The sequence below is a fragment of the Lygodium microphyllum genome, chromosome 7, assembly GCF_053477565.2.
Source record: "Lygodium microphyllum isolate KBCC chromosome 7, Lygodium_microphyllum_v1.1.10, whole genome shotgun sequence".
NCBI lineage: Eukaryota > Viridiplantae > Streptophyta > Polypodiopsida > Schizaeales > Lygodiaceae > Lygodium > Lygodium microphyllum.
Genome location: NC_141141.1, coordinates 6,806,350 through 6,824,195, shown reverse-complemented (window position 1 = coordinate 6,824,195; position 17,846 = coordinate 6,806,350). Strand labels below are relative to the sequence as shown.

General features: G+C 43.5%; 1 protein-coding gene across 2 annotated transcripts in view; it reads right to left on the bottom strand.

Moving 5' to 3' along the window:
• The window catches only part of LOC148033146 (catalytics), a 129,173-nt gene that overhangs the window by 59,854 nt on the left and 51,473 nt on the right, over positions 1-17,846 (bottom strand). For both annotated transcript variants that reach the window (XM_087680960.1, XM_087680961.1), the window contains 2 exons: positions 1,480-1,512; positions 1,242-1,390 (listed from right to left, as the gene is read on the bottom strand). In XM_087680960.1, the coding sequence (XP_087537086.1) occupies positions 1,242-1,390; positions 1,480-1,512 (182 nt within the window). The remainder of the gene's footprint in view (positions 1-1,241; positions 1,391-1,479; positions 1,513-17,846) is intronic.

Below are 17,846 nucleotides of genomic sequence, written 5' to 3'. Positions count from 1 at the left end.
TAGCACATCGGTCACATACTATTTCATCAATATTTGGAGTCATGGTGCAACTTACCAAGGTGTATCTACTAGGCTACACAACACTGAAGTGTCTATAATGCATCTATGTTTCTATCTTCTTTCATAAATCACCTATGAACCAAGAGGGTGTTGTTAAATGTTATTTTGCCATCTCATGTCTCCCCATACATCAGACCCATTTGAACACTTTTGCTCCTTGTCACTCATGGTGCCATCATGTACTTGAATTTTGCCTATAGATAGGGCTAGTGGTTCTCCTCTTCCATAGGGTACCCCTCCATTGGCAAGATAAGAATTATTTGGGTAAGAGTTAGGATAGGGTTTCATGGGGCTCAGCATATGCTTGCATCGTAACTGTACCACCCATAATACAGAGATCAAAATTCAAAGAGAATTAACCCTCAGCTCTACTTTTTGGGATCTTGTAGTGTGGATACTTTGGGCCCCAACACCCTCAACCTTCGGCATGGATGACAGGCTACCATTGTTGCTCCCACTTCACTATGATGATGGTGTTTGTATCTTGTTGTACATTAATGGATTCCATTATGTGCTGTCACGTGTTCTTCGCATTCATGATTTTATGATGATTCTGGATCTCTTGGCTCATCAACCTGGATACTTCAGTTCCACATTGTGCCATTGAGATAATTATTGCCTAAGCCAATTGCTGGTTGGACAAATGACTCTATTGAACAAAGCTGCCCCTTGCAGCATGTGTTACCATTTGAAGATTGACAAACACAGAATAGTTGGATTGGAGGATTGAAACCGTGTGTGAGTGAATAAACTATGGCATCCATCATTCAGTGATAGGTGGCTTCGACTCAGCTCAGCAGGGTTGCTGCAGTTCGGTTCTGGTGGTTGCTCCAACAGCACACAACTAAGCAACTACCATTCAAAGGAAGAGTATGTTTCTGAACATCAGCATAAGCTCCTATACAACCCTTAGCATAATCAAACAAAAGCTCGATGTGTTCTTATTGTGTCACCCACAGATTCAAAAGTGTGAGAAAACGTTTGAGCACCAGCATAACACCATTCATCCATATTGTAAAGAGATGGAGCTGCTCAGTGACTTAGGCTGCCAGTTAAGACATCTGACTGGAATCATGGACATAGGGCATCTTCAAGATTACAGTCCATTCTAACTACAAATCCACCAGACCCCTGTGATTATTTGTCCTCAATTCTTGTACAATTGTTGACTTGAGACTCACCGCAATATAGACTTGAACCCGGGGCGACCATATTTATCATTTGGAGGGAAATATGTGCCTCCAACCATCGGTTTTAATTCAGGTGTAAGGAAAACACTCATAGGCCATCCACCACCTCCTTGAGTAGCTTGTACATAAGTCATATAGACCTGCAGTAAAAGTACGCCTGTATGTTCAAATGTCAATTTGACGAAGAATTGAAAGGAGCAAATCATGACCATAAATTAGTGAAACACACCTTATCAACATCTGGTCTTTCTTCTCTGTCAACCTGAAACAAGGTTTGGAAAAATCATCCATTAAAATCAACTCCAAGGAAGGAGGTACATCCAAATTCATTATTTAAGTCAGTACACAAAACTTAAAACTGGAATGGCACCCAACATTTGGAAGTTACTAACTTCTGGCCTGAGCTCTGCAATGATTTTCTAATATTCTGCCCGTCTCCTTAGGAAGGGTATTTAGAAGAAATCCCCATGTCTCAAACGTTTACAGGCACAAGCAATAGAACTAGTGACAAAGGCGAAAGACAAGAAGGTATAGAAGAAAATGATCATATCATCTGCACATGAAGCAGATAAAGGTGGGTAATGGCTGGCTGCACCATGAACTGAGGTATCCACTGGTGGAGACAGCGATGAAGGCACCCAGCTGGTGGAGAATTTGCAAAGCAAGATTGAGCAAGTGGTTGGGCAACCCCTCTATTTATAAATGTGGATCCTCACAAAAGTTTGGATGTTTGCATACGAGATACACAAAGTTTGGTGATTTTGAGTTTTGGGGCTGCTTAAAATGAACTAATAAAAGTTTAACTAGTAATTCACCCGGTTTAGCTGGCAATACAGCTTTCTTAACTTTACACCCCTCCTTAGGCCCAAACTAGAACCCAAAAGGGACTGCAAGCATAGCTCAGCCCATTATACCTTGAGATGTCCACCACAAAGAAGCCAGGGCATCAGTCCAAGGGTGCACAAGGCTGCTCAAGAATCTACCACGACTTCAGAGGTGATGGTTATCTTATGTTGAGAGCCCAAAGGGCCATCCCTGAGAGGCAAAGGCATCGAAAAAAGAGTGCTCGTAAGCTACCCACTCTTGAGAAACTACCCTTGAGTTCACACACTTCAGTTAAGGTTCCGCACTGACAGCCCCAAAAAGGGCTGGTGTACACATTTTGGCCACTTTTTCAGTGGGCCCCCACACATTGATGCACCACCCTAGACAGCTTATGCCTATAAATAGGCAGTCACTTCATTCATTCTATACCACCTCAGTCATTCTTCACCCCTCTTCCTCCATCACTCTGACACTCTTCCCTCTTCTCTCCATTGCTCCCATAGCCCTACTAGAGGACATCACAGTTTATGGTCACCCCTTCCTCTTCTCTTTTAGACAACCTCTTCTCTCCATTGCTGCCATAGCCCTACTAGAGGACGACACAATTTGTGGTCACCCCTTCCTCTTCTCATTTAGACACCCTGCTCGCTCATCATTAGGTCTGCCTTTGTAGGTCTTCAGTAGCTAGCAACCTTCTTTCCTTGCTGGTGACATCTCTTCTCCACCAGGCAGCATCAGCCTACTTGCGTTCTGGGCCTTCTCCACCTAGCGACAATCTCCAACTATTGTTGGCGTCAGCATCTATCTTGTGTTTTGCACAAAGGAGGCCCCTATAGTGTGTGTTTGCCATCATCAAGGATCACCTCCACATCTAGCAACCTTTCCCACACAAGCGTTAGCATTCTAAGTTTGTGTTTCCAGCATTCTAGACTCTGACATTTCCATTTGCAGCCTGGCTCATCTCCCCGGCATCAAAACACTACAATTCGCTCCCACGATAGTTGCTGATCATCTTCCACATCTCCAACGGCATCAAAGAACTATAGTTCAATCCCTCAACAACTGTCCTTCACCTTCCAATGATTACTTCGATAGCCCACTACCCAAAGGAATGTGTTTCACTCCCTTCACTGTGCAAATTCCCACACGTGTTGCTGCATGGTTCAGACAAGATAGTGCAGTTATCTTCTGAGCTTCGGCTCCACTATATCAGCTTTTCTTCTCATAGCATGATTCGGTCCATCATCATCATGTTCTTGTGTTTCTGGGTTCTCTCTTCTCCCTCAGTGTTTATTGTACACACACTGTGTCTCTCCCCACAAACCCTACCCTCTCTCTAGTCTCTTGATCATTTTTTGACATGGTATCAAAGCCAAAGGTGCTCAGTGAGCCACAAAGATCCTCTTCAGTAGAGAAGGCAAAGACAGGTTGCGGATTTGGCATCATCTACTCATTTCCCCCCTTCACTTCTGCTCATCACTAGGAGACAGAGATACCCTTCTCTTCCTCTCCCACGTATAGGTTGATACTCCGGTGCTATGCCTTCTCCATAGGAAAATATACCAACCATTGGGTGCTCCTCTTCTAGCATCACCGAGCCTCCCACCGATGCTTGCTGACATGGACCTTTGCTCCCTACCCCACCGCAGTATATGCGCCTACCCTCGGCACTCATTGTGCCACCTCTCCCTTCTTGGCCTCAGGGTTTCTTCTACACCAGCTTTTCACTTTTTATGCTCAAGGTAATAAGATGCATCTGTCAAAAGATGACATACCAGCGAGACAGTAGGGTTTGCAGTGAGGAACATGGAGTGAACTCGGAAAACATGGAGAGGAGAAGAGAAGAGAGAAGAAACTCTGATGAATGGAATGATGAAGTTCTGAATCATGGAGTGAATGTGATACAAGGGGACAAGGGTGCCGTAGCACAAGGAAGATGGTGAAGACGGCCATGAACCACGAACCGCAATGCCTCTTGAAGGGGTGTGAGGGTAGTGAAGAGGCTGGAGAGAAGTGGTGAAAGACTGAATGAATCAGCCATAAGGAATGAATAAGAGAGTGGCCTATAAATAGGCACAGTCAGTCTAGGATGGTGCCCCTTTTTGGGGCTGCAAACCCTAAACGCAAAACAGAGAAACGCAAAAACGCAAACTGCGGGTGAAGGGTGAAGGGTTTCTCAATACCCCCTCTCAAGCCCAAAAAGGGAAACAAGAGAAGAGTGAGGTGGAGATGCAATGCTTATACAGCAGGTGCCACTTGGACAATGTCTCTCGTGGGGAAATTGTTCACTTGCCCAAGCGCCCTAGTACAAAGATGATGAAAACATGCAATGCATAGGAGGAATGTTGGACTTTGTGTGGTGCCGAGAACCATAAGGATATGCCCGTACTCGATATCGGGAGGTGGCTCCATGTTGACAAAGTGACCAAGGCAAGAAGATGTAGATGACTACTAAGAGCCAAGATTTCCACCACAAAGGGAACCTGCAGTAAAGAACAGGAGATAGAGTGAACTAGAGAACTCGAAACTCAACCTCGAGAGAGAAGCCACTAGCTCCGTGCATCCATGCTGGAAGGAATACGAAGGCCTCGTCACCAAGTCAGGGCTGAACCTCCGAGGTCGCGATCTAGGTGGTAGCTAAAGATCCTGGGTATCAGTAGAAGACATGACTGGTCGAAGATAGCCACCCCAAGAAAATAGAGAATGGGTGAAGAACTTCATGTGGAGTAGGTTTCCCCTTTGAGGTGGGAGGTGGAGGGCCCCCGCTGAAGTCAAAGAAGAAGTAGATACCCCCTTTGAGGGCAAAGAAATAACATCCCCCTCTGAATCCCCCTCTGAAGTAGATAGGGAAACTAAAAACTCATGGATCACGGACTCCCAAATGTCTAATGACGAAGGAAGTGCCGCTGGTCGTACTGAAGAAGGTATCTGGGTACCGAAGAGCTCCCAAAGGTAGCCTCTCGAACCTGAGTAGTCGAGGGTGGGGAAGGGTGGGGCTCAGAATGAGCAAGAGGTAGGCAACAGTTGCTATCTCTCAGTGGAGCGGACTGGGTAGCCAAAGAAGAGGAAGGAGTCGAGTAGCCACTCTCTCTCGAAGGAGCAGACTAACAAGGAGACGGTATCAAACAATCACTGTCTCTCGATGGAGAGGACTGCAAATCCATAGGTCGTGGAAGCCACTGTACCTGAAAATAAGTGGGAGAAGACTGCCACTAGCATTGTGACAATCTCCAGGAAGTCATAGCACAAATCAATCCTCCATGTGCTCGAAAGGACTTAGTGCGCATCAGATGCGTCTTAGTATCTTGAGCATAGTACTCTGATAGCCGATGTAGAATGATCTCTATGGCCCAAAAAGGAGAGGTGGAACAAGGAGTGCCTGGTGGAAGACACATATACTCCAGGGGGGTGGGAAGCAAGGGCCGAAGTCGGCAAGCATTGGTGGTATGTCCAATGATACCATAGTAGGAGCACCCAGCAGTCTGATCATCTATTGGTAAAAAAGCCATGGATACCAGTGTGCCTTGCTGAAGAAGGAAGAGGTCAGCTACCATGAACCACAAACTGCAATGTCCGCCTCAAGGGGTGTAAGGGCAGTGTGAAGCACGAACCGCAATGTCCGCCTCAAGGGGTGGGAGGGTAGTGGAAGGGCTGGAAGTGAGCTGCTAGTGGGAGGAGGATGCGACCAGCAGTAAGAGGTTGCAACCAATAGAAAAACGCACGTGAGAAGAGAGAAAGACTAAAAACGCAGGTAGCAGGTCAGAGAAAGACTAAAAACGTAAACATCAGGAGAGAGAAAGACTAAAAACACAGGAAAAAAACAGCAGCGGCAGTCAATATGTTGAAATCAGCTCTGAACTGTGTATGATAGGCTGGAAACATGCGCGAGACTGTTCTAGACAGCAATGGCCAGCTTGGACCGCAATGTCCTCCGCGTCCAGGGTGTTGTAGACAGCAAGCTGAAATACCTGAAATCTGCAAAAACGAGATTGTTTTCTAAATGGAGAGTGATCAGCAAATAGTCGCTCTGCTGTAAACAGCTGCAAACTGTGGGTGGAAGACTGGAAATAGGTGCCAGACTGTAGATAACAGCAAGAGACATCTGAGACTGTGATGTCCTCCGCGAAAGGGGTGTGGGCAGCAAGCTAAAAACACCTAAAACCTGCAAAAACGAGATTTTGATGTAGTCGAAGAAGAAGAGAAGTGGATGCCGACCCCGCCACCAGTCTTTGCCTTCACTGGAGTGAAGGATCTTTGCCGTTGTTTGAGCAGATCCAGCTCTGATACCATGTCAAAAGATGGCGTACCAGCGAGACAGTAGGGTTTGCGGGGAGGAACACGAAGTGAACTCGGAAAACATGGAGAGGAGAAGAGAAGAGAGAAGAAACTCTGATGAATGGAATGATGAAGTTCTAAATCATGGAGAGTGAATGTGATGCAAGGGAACAAGGGTGTCGTAGCACAAGGAAGATGGTGAAGATAGCCATGAACCACGAACCGCAATGTCCTCTTAAAGGGGTGTGAGGATAGTGGAGAAGCTGGAGAGAAGTGGTGACGGACTGAATGAATCAGCCGTAAGGAATGAATAAGAGAGTGGCCTATAAATAGGCACAGTCAGTCTAGGATGGTGCCCCTTTTTGGGGCTGCAAACCCTAAACACAAAACACTGAAACGCAAAAACACATATTGTGGGTGAAGGGTGAAGGGTTTCTCAACAGCATCCGATGGGCACTAAGCCCTTTCTAGCCATAGGAGGATCTCAACTAGGACCTTGGCCTCCTCACAACCACCGCAATGCACTACGAAGGTTGCTTCTACTTCTTCTAGGGTTTTAGAAATGCCACCTCGACAATCCGCACTTCTACAATCCCCTTGATTGAGAGAGAGCGACTGTTGGATACCGTCCCCTCGCTAGTCCGCCCGTTTAGAGATAGTGGTTGTTCGACACCTTCCATTACTTCGGCTCCGCAATTCACTCCATTGCGAGAAATCGATTGTTGCCCATCCTCGGCTCAGTATCAACCTCACCTTTCTCCACCGTCGACTACTTAGGTTCGAGAGGCTACCTCTGGAAGTTCTTCGACCTCTTTGACACCCTAAATACCTTCTTCAGCACGATCGGCAACACTAACCTTCATCATCCAATGATTCAGAATTCGTGATCCATGAGTTGGTAGATTCCCTATCTCTCGTAAAGGGGGATTGAGAGAGGCTTCTGCTTCTTCTTCGACTTGAAAGGAGACCCTTACATCTCCACCCTCAAGGGCGGAACCTCCTCATCATGAGGTGACTTCTTCGACTTCAAAGGAGACCCTTGCGTCTCCACCCTCAGGGGCGGCACCTCCTCATCATGAAGTTTATCACCCATCATTTATTCTTTAAGGATGGTTATCTTCAAGCAGTCATTTCACCTATTGATACCTAGGAACTTCAGGTACCGCCTAGATTGAGGCCTTGCAAGTTCAGCTACGACTTGGTGACAAGGCCTTTGAATAACTTCCAACATGGAGTTACAGAGCTACTGGCTTCTCTCTTGTGGTGGTCTATGTGTAATGAAGGTTCGATGTTCAACAATGGTAATGGTGGAGAGAGAGAGAGAGAAAGAGAGAGAGAGAGAGAGAGAGAGAGAGAGAGAGAAGTGAGCAATAGTAGAGAGTGAGATGCATGACATGTGGATACAAAGAGTTGTACTTCTCTTAGGTTTTTTGTGATAGTTATATGTAAAGTACTAAAATACAAGTGCTAAGGTTGTGTTCACACTTGAGCACATATAAAAGACACAGTGGCCCTTTATTCGCAACAACATCCCACCTAAAGGCAGTCTGCCATAAGGTTGAGAAAAGAATCAGCTAAGTCTAAGTATGTACAGTTAAACATCTATGTGCTATTATTAGAGATCTCATGATGAATGAAAATTCATCAAAGAGAGTTTCATTTGACGAGATAAATGAGAACATTTGTGAGCGCCATGGTATGAATGGTGAATTGGCCATGCGTCCCTTAGAAGAAATGGAGCCAAGCTTTATCTAAACACCTATTTATGTGATCAATGCCATATCACATGCCTCGTAACTCATTTCACTTCGTTATCTATAGATACAAATGCTTTTGAAAGCCCTTAGATATTGAAAGACGCACTCTTTGCATACACTATCCAACTCCTATCATCTGTTGGCAATGAGCAAACTGCTTTGCTGGAAGACCCTTCGTGAGAAGATCTGCAGGATTATCATCTCTATGTACCTTGACAAGCCCAATGCTTTTGTTGTCAAGTACATCCCTGATAGAGTAATATTTCACTTGTATGTGCTTTGTCTTTGCATGAAAGATGCCATTCCATACTAGCATGATAGCACTCTAACTATCACAGTGGAGAACAGGAGTCTTGGTAATACCAAGAGCTCTTCCACCAAACCTGAAATCCATAAAGCCTCCTTGCATGCCTCAGCGGTAGCCACATACTCTGTCTCTGTAGTAGACAATGCAACACACTTATGTAACTTGGAGATCTAGAAAATCACTCCCCGTATAAGGTTGAATACATACCCTAAAGTAGACTTCTTGCAGTCAATATGACCAATATAGTTTGCATCCGTAAAGCCAATGACAGATGCCTTCTGCTTTCCAAAGAAGATGCACAAATCCTTTGTGCCCTTGAGATATCTCATGATACCTTTCACTACTTCCCAATGCTTTCTACCAGGATGTGTCATGTACTTGCTAACCACTCCCACTACAAATGCTATGTCAGGATATGTAGCAACCATAGCATGGATCAAGCTACCCGCGGCTAAAGCATACCGGATCTTCGCCATTTCAACCTTTTCATCATCAGATGTAGGGTTGTTCTCTGCACTAAGTTTCACATATAGAGGCAATGGTACATTAATTGCTTTCCCCCCTCCATACTGAAATGCTACAAAATCTTGGATACATACTTCTGCTATGACAGATAAAGAAGACCTTTCAATCTATTCCTTAGTATACGCATGCCAAGAATATGATTTGCTTCACCAAGATTCTTCATATCAAAGCTGCTATGTAGATTCTGCTTCAATGTGTCTAACATATGAACATCCCTGTCACTAATCAACATGTCATCCACATACAAAATCAGTATAATAAGGTTGTCATCAGCTACCTTCTTGGTATACAAGCAGTGATCCACTTGACTTCTCTTAAACAAGGTTGTCAAGTACGAAAGGTACGATACAATACGATATGAAAAAATACGGTACTAATTAGTACACTATAATTTTATAAGGTATGGTACGATATTAGTACGAGAAAAAAAAACAAAAACTTGATTATTTTGGATCATAGATAATAGAACACGTGTTTAGAGCTAAAATAGCAATGTCACTTAAAGTTAATAGAATGAATACATGCAGTAACAAGGTAAAACCTCTTGCACAACATGCGCAACACACTACTAGAAGACAAATGGGAGTGTATACGTAATACATCATACAACAAAGCAAAGTGTAGGGTGGATGGACAAAGAGCCTCTTCATTCTTTTGTGTGTGTATGTGTGTGTGTGAGAGAGAGAGAAGGGAGGGAAGGATGCCTTGGAATTGCATATTCATCTTGGAAGTTGGGAGAGAGAGAAAGAGAGAGAGAGAGAAAGAGAGAGAGAGAATTCAAATTATGATAATAAACATAAGGCTTAGAAGTTGGAAGATATTGTGTAATCTAGTCTTTGTAGGCCAAAAATAGCCTTTTTTGTACGAATTGGTATGGATAGATATTGTATGGTACGGTACGAACCGTACAGAACGAACTAGTCCGTACGTAGTACGAATGCAACTATACTCTTAAATCCTTGAGATTGCATAAATGTATCAAACTTATGATACCATTCACGTGGTGCCTATTTCAGCCCATACAAGCTTTTATTGAGTTTACATACCATCTTTTCTTGCCCCTTAGCCACAAAACCTTCTGGCTATTGCATATATATGTTCTCATGCGGATCACCATGTAAGAAAGTAATCTTTACATCCATCTATATGAGTTGCATATCCTCACATGCAACCAAGCCCAATATGGTTCGCAAAGTAGTCATTTTAACTGCAAGAGAAAAGAACTCATCAAAGCTAGTCCCATGTTCCTCCTGGTACCCTTTGGCAACAAGCCGTGCTTTGTACTTTGGCAAGGAACCAGAGATAACCTTCATCTTGTAAACCCATTTGCATATGGTAGGATTTTCTGTCCCTTAGGAAAATGCACCAAATCCCAAGTACCATTTTTCTTTAGAGATTCCATCTCTGACAGGTTAGCTTTATGCCATTTCTTGCTATCCTCTCTATCCATTGCCTCCTTGTGTCATAAGGACATGTATTTTTGAAACCTCACTTAACATGTGATTAATTTTTAATCACATGATTAAGTAAATGATGCACATGTGAGTTGCAATTCGGGTTTAAGTAAAATTACGAGCCCAAGACTCGAAGAAATCATGGAATGTCAAAGAAAAAGTTGTTATAAGTTATGCCGCACAAGTACTTGGTGGTATCTGGTGCTAGTTGTTCGCCTAGGTCATCCATTTGGCCATAAGTGTCAGTTGGTGACACTAGAGAAGTAGCATTTAATGGTACCTAACACCAATCTGATGGTCAAAGATAGCGCAGAGACACTCGGAATGGAAGTTGCCTAGCCAATTTAATTATTGGCCAATCAGATTATTTTTCAGGGCACCGAAATAATTATTAGATTAATTTTCAATCTTTTAAGGCCGAAATTTAATATTTAATTATGAAAAGTGCTGAAAAAACCATTGGGAAGGCTGTCACTTGTGAAAAATGCCCATGCAAGACTAAAAAACGTCTTTAGAGGCTGGGGAGAGGCATTTTTATAAATTCAGCTTGCAAGAGAGAGGGAGGGGAGGCTATTGGTCTGATTTGCAGCCATTGGAGGACCTTTTGAGACAGCAAGGGGCAAAAGAAGACCAATCAACAGCAGGAGACAACATCTACAGGCTGTTGAGGCATGGCAGCAAGAGGCAAAAGAAGACCAATCAACAGCAGGAGACAGCATCTACAAGCTGTTGAGCCATGGAAGCAGCAGTAAATCAACAGCAGCAGCATCTATAGGATGTTGAGGTATGGCAGCACCAATAAATGACTGATTTTTTTCATTTCTTTGCATCTACATGCAATTGTGGCAGGGCAGCAGCTACACTTGACTGATTTTCAGTCATTCGTCGTGACAAAACTCTAATTTTTCTCTCTCTACAGCTTTCCCTCTCATCTCCCAGCCATTTCATAACCTTGCTCCGAAGATCTCAGCATTTGAACCCTTGTAGGTCTGAGAAATTGCAAATTTCTCTACTATAAACCCTAATTTACAGCAGAAATTAGGGTTTAGCAGCAGCCTTGGGAAGCGTGCCAGAAATTGGAAGCTCCAAGACTTGGATTCAACAAGGCTGAATGTGAATTTCAGCTGAATTCAGGTGGAGGACTAGCCAGCCATTGAATTTGGGGCATTTCCATCATCTATGAAGTGGGTGAAGGCCAATTGAGTGCCCGAATCAAGGGGCAAAATAGATTGAAGACCTTGCAAGTCACTTTGGATAGCAAGGGAATTGAAATACCGAAAGGGATTGGGAGAATCCCATTGTAATTTAACTTTTTCTTCGATAAAGCTAAACAAATACCAGAAGGAGCACCGATTTTGGGGCCAATCGGGTGTGCATTGTCCAAGATCAGTAGGTAAATTTATATTTTCAGATTTGCATTTATTATTTGCTGCTGTAATTAAGTTGTAATCAGGGATTTACCACCCTATCCGAGGAGGAAGGCTGGTTACATGGTTCTATCGCCGGGATACCATCAAATCCTTTGAATTGGTGGGCCCGTGGTACTTGATTGCAACTTGGGACTATTGCATTATTGCTGAAATTGTTCTCAGCAGTGAATTACAGCAAGCATGTCTTCACATGGTGATACGGGATCAAGTGGAGAGGATGCATCATTCCTTGTTCAATCACTTGGTGAGGGGGAAATGCAATGACTAATGTTGGGTATGGTTCTGAGCATGGACAGCATGCTGAAAATGTGGGAAATGACCCAAATGTTAGCACTTCAATGCATTAAGAGGCTGATGACCAGCAAGGGGCTGAAGAATTTGATGATAGCTTCAAGGATTGAATGTGTATAGCAACAAATCTTTTTTGCTGAATTGGCTAAGGATCCCCAATTTACTCAATTCTTGAATGCCCCAAAGAAGGACAGCAAAGGCAAAGAGAAGGAGACACCTACTACAGCTTCGGGACAACGACAAGAACCGAAGGAAATGCCTAAGCCTTCTTTAGAAGAGGCCAAAATGCCGGATGAGCTCAAACAGTTGGTATCCGTGGGGCAGCAAGTGCAAATGCATGGCCAACTTGGTAGTGCCAATACATGGGAACATGGGCAGCAAGGCAATTATGCACATACAAGCATGGGACAGCAAGGATACTTTGGTGGTGGTGCCATTTTTCATGCTATGGTTGGGCAAGCACCACATACGGGAATGTATAGCACAAATCCCTATGGTATGCAACAGCCAATGCATGGCTCACAACAACCAATGTATCCAGGTAATGCAAGTGGAATGCCTAACCCCATGTATGGCATCATAAGTATGATGCTTGGGGCACAATGCGGGCCATATGGATATGTATCGGCACCCCCGAGGACTGTTGGAGCACAAGGATTTGGTGCTGGTCATGTAGGTGCTTCAGATAGTGTTGGTTTTCATGCAAATACATCCAATGCACCCTTTTTGGAGCAGCCCATTTATGATAACTTGACTCTCATAGGTCCGTCGAAGGACTATGATGAAGGTAGCAAAAGCGTGAAGTTTGAGCCTTTCAGTGGTGCACAAGATAGGCTGAAAAGCACTTGTTTTTATTCAGCAGTTTGATGCAGCCTATTCTAAAGGCAAGTTCACAGAGACATCTAAGATACGCAAGGTAGCCACATTTTTTATGGGAAATGCATTGTAGTGGTGATCTACACTCCTTATTCAAGGGAAGACACCTACCACTTGGGTCCACTTCAAGCAAATGTTTGCTTCAAATTGGTTGACAAGTACCTTTGAAGTAGACATTATGACAGCTTGGAATTAGTTGAATTCCAAAGATTGCAAGAACTTGGATCAATATAATAAGAAGTTTTGGGATGCATTGTTGCCAGTCACTTCTTATCGCACAGTACCCCTCCATGAGGAAGTGGAGAAGTATATTTGTGGTTTGCCAAAGTAATCAAGGATTTTTGCATTAAGTCCACTGTTTTCAGCGTGTCTCAGCTTACAGAAACTGCTACTACAGCCGACACATTGCTGCGTGGAGAGGATGAAGGATTCTATGATAATGATGCCAAGTCACATGTCAAAGAGGCAAAGGCTGAGAAAAAGGGTAAATTTGAAAATAAAGTTGAAAATCAGGGCAGATCTGAAAAATAGGGCTGAAAAGAGAAATAAATTGCAGAGAGAGTGGGAAAAGTGATGCACTGTCACGTAAACCTCAGTTGTTGGCTGTCAATATGGTTTATCACACTGAGTTGGATGCCATAAAAGAGCAATATGTTGCTGATTCAAACTTTGCTAATGTTATGAACAGCTTTGCAATGGCCAAAGGCATGGACACTTTGTATAAGAGAGAGATTTCTAATGATGCATGGACGACTGTGTGTCACAAAGCAGTTAAGGCCTAGAGTTATCATTGAAAGCCATGCTCCTCCGTATGCAGGACATAGAGGTATTGATGCCACGATCAAGGCAGTGGAGCATTTCTTTTGTTGGCCAGCTTTGAGGTATGATGTAGAACAATTTGTTAAGACATGCATTGTATGCCAGAAGGAAAAGCATGATAGGCAAAAGATGCTGGGTTTGTTGCAGCCCTTGCCTATTCCATATAGGCCTTGGCAGAGCATTGCAATGGACTTTATTTTTGAGCTTTCTAAGACACCTACAAGAAATGATGGGATGAGGAAGAAAATAAAGGCTGACCATATGGCACGATTATTTTTGCAACACATCTTTAAGTATCATGGTATGCCAGAGTCGATCATTAGTGATCGAGACCCCCAGATGACCAGTTTATTTTGGAAGGACTTGTTTGAGAATATGGGTACCACGCTGAAATTCTCGTCATCCTTCCACCATTCGTAGATAGATGATCAGTCTGAGGAAGCAAATTCCACAGTGTTAGATCTTTTGAGGTGCTATGTTCTAGACCACAAGACACAGTGGGAGCAGTATTTGCCCTTGGTTGAGTTTGCTTACAACAACACAGTGCATAGTTCTACGAGCAAAGCTCCATTTGAGGTGATAGAGGGTGGAAAGAAAGTACCCCCTATTTTGCACACAAAAGATACGATCTTTAAGTTTGATCACTATGTGGAAAGCATGGATGTAGCTTATCAAAAGATTAAGTATGCACTTCAAAGATCACAGGATAAGCAAAAGAGGGTAGCTAATCGCCACAGACGTGCTTTGCAATTTGCGAAGGGTAATTACGTATTGCTGCGTTTTGAAAAGGCAAGGCTGAAAAAGAAAAAGGGAAGAGAAAGACTGTATCCGAAGTTGAGTATGAAATACTATGGGCCCTTCTAGGTGTTGGAGAAGATCAACGATGTGGCATATCGGCTGAAATTACCTCCACACTGGCAAATACACAATGCCTTTCATGTCAATTTGTTGAGGCCTTTTCGTGGTGATGTGCCAAAGGATATGTCTACTGAAATTCAGCTTGAGGTTGAGGAGCTAGATGAGATTTTGGTACCTGAGCACATTTTAGCACACAAGGAAAAAAAGGTCAAAGATAAAGTTTCCAAGAGATACTTGGTGAAGTTTCAGAATTATTCACCAATGGATGCCAAATGGATGGAAGAGGATGACTTGGCAAACCATCCTCAGTTGTTGCAGCTTTACCTAGATGCCTTTCAATTAGAGCCGACTTTAGTTCGGGCTCCGTCAGGTTCAGCAGAGCAAGGGTCCAGAGTATTGCCTGATGCTCAAGGGGGAGGTAGCACTTCCACTCCTCCAATTATGGACAGCTCTCGTATGTAGTGGATCTCGGATGTATTCAGCATACATTCAGGGTACTATAGCTGAACAGTATGTTTGCCAAGAGATCACTATTCAGTGTACTAGTCACTATGTTTGGTATGCAGATCGGTATGGTTTTCACTGCAGCTCTAAACCTGTACATTTGCATCCATTATGCTCAGGGTGTAATCAGTTATGCTTGGTATGGCATTGGTTATGCTTGGTGTAGCATCAGTTAATAATCATTAGGGGGGGCTGATTATCGAATGGTGGTTTTTAGTGTATGATCATTAATATTCAATGGTATTCAGCTTAGTTTTTGATCAGCTTGAGAGCCGTTTATGGTCACTTTTTGGATTAGTTGTGCATCAATTTTGGCACCGATTACTGGTCAATTTTTGCAATGAGTTTGTGACCAGTTTGGGGTCACATTTGCAGTAGTTTGTGATCAGTTCTCAGATCAGCAAGTGATCAGTTCCCACGATCAGATTATGCTCAATTTTCAATGGTTTACATCTAGTTCCATGGACAACAGCATATGTTATGATGCCATTGATGTTTTAGCCATGGTTTATGCTTGCTTATCCTATGCTATGGTTTGGTTTTTCTCGATGAGTTGAGCTCATGAGAAATAGACATGTCACATGATAATCTGGCAATGTTTTTCAGATTCTTTCTAAGTCTTCTGTTATGTTATGTTGGCTAGTAATTTTCAACATATGTTGGGCATATGGAATGGTTGAACAGCAATGCGCAATGTTGTGTTGACTATGATGCCCTATGGAAATTCCAATGTAGTACTTTGCTTTTGATGTATCTGGCAGTGCAATCAAGGACGATTGCAAGGATTTCAAGGGGGAGGGTTGTCATGAGAACATGTATTTTTGAAACCTCACTTAACATGTGGATTAATTTTTATTCACATGATTAAGTAAATGATGCACATGTGAGGTGCAACTGGGGTTAAAGTAAATTTACGAGCCCGAGACCCGAAGAAATCATGGAATGTCAAAGACAAAAGTTGTTATAAGTTATACCACACAGGTACTTGGTGGTATCTGGTGCTAGTTGTTGGCCTAGGTCATCCATTTGGCCATAAGTGTCAGTTGGTGACACTACAGAAGTGGTGTTTAATGGTACCTAACGCCAATCTGATGGTCAACGATGGTGCAAAGACACTCCGGAATGGAAGTTGCCTATCCAATTTAATTATTGGCCAATCAGATTATTTTTCAGGGCACCGAAATAATTATTAGATTAATTTTCAGTATTTTAAGGTTGAAATTTAATATTTAATTATGAAAAATGCTGGAAAAACCATTTGGGAAGGCTGCCACTTGTGAAAAATGCCCATGCAAGACTGAAAAACGTATTTAGAGGCTGGGGAGAGGCATTTTTATAAATTCAGCCTACAAGAGAGAGAGAGGGGAGGCTATTGGTTTGATTTGCAGCCATTGGAGGACCTTCTGACGCAGCAAGCGGCAAAAGAAGACCAATTAACAGCAGGAGACAGCATCTACAGGCTGTCGAGGCATGGCAGCAGCAGTAAATGACTGATTTTCTTCAGTTCTTTGCATCTACATGCTGTTGTGACAGGGCAGCAACTACTCTTGATTGATTTTCAGTCATTCTTCGCAACAAAACTCTGAATTTTCTCTCTCTATAGCTTTCCCTCATCTCCCAGTCATTTCACAACCTTGCTCCGAAGATCTCAGCATTTGGATCCTTGGAAGCTGAGAAATTACAGAAATTAGGGTTTAGCAACAGCCTTGGGAAGCATGCCAAAAATTGGAAGCTCCAAGGCTTGGATTCAACAAGGCTGAAGGTGAATTTCAGCTGAATCCAGGTGGAGAACTAGCCAGCCATTGAATTTGGGGCATTTCCATCGTCTATGAAGTGGGTGAAGGCCAATTGAGTGCCCGAATCAAGGGGCAAAATAGATTGAAGACTTGCGGGTCACTTTGGACAGCAAGGGGAATTGAAATACCGAAAGGGATTGGGAGAATCCCATTGTAATTTAACTTTTTCTTCAATAAAGCTAAACAAATACCAGAAGAGGCGCCAATTTTGGGGCCGATCGAGTGTACATTGTCCAAGATTAGTAGGTAATTTTGTATTTTCAGATTTGCATTTATTATTTGCTACTGTAATTAAGTTGTAATCAAGGATTTACCACCCTATCCGAGGAGGAAGGCTGGTTACACCTTGAAGCATGATGGTTCATTGTTGGGTATTTGACTCACACCTCACTTACGCCTACCCTCGTATGGGAGTGTCGGTGATCAGTAGGACACTGGGGCACTTTCTACTCTCGGTAGGAGAGGTTTTTTCCCCCAGACTTATGGTCTAATTGTCGTATGTACTTATGTGCTTATGTTACACACTTATGGGCACTTAGTGTGTGTCAGGTGTGAACACCCCCTACAACCCTAAGGTTTAAGGGTTGTACTTTGTACTTTCTGGATACACTCATTCAGTCTATTCTCTTGGGTGTCGTGCTTCACTCTGTCTCTCACTCTCACACTGTCTACTGAATCCCGACTGCACCTCGATCCTTCCATCTCACATTTGGTATCAGAGCACAGCTCTGAGCTCAGCTCCTGCCTGCAGTGTGCAGTCCTGACCGCACCCGAGTCACCTCTGCTCTGCGTCTGCTCCAAGTCATCAGTCTTCAGCACGCCAGTGCTATTCGTCAACAATCGCCAGCGTCAGAGAGCCCTCGCCTGCTGAGCGCAGCC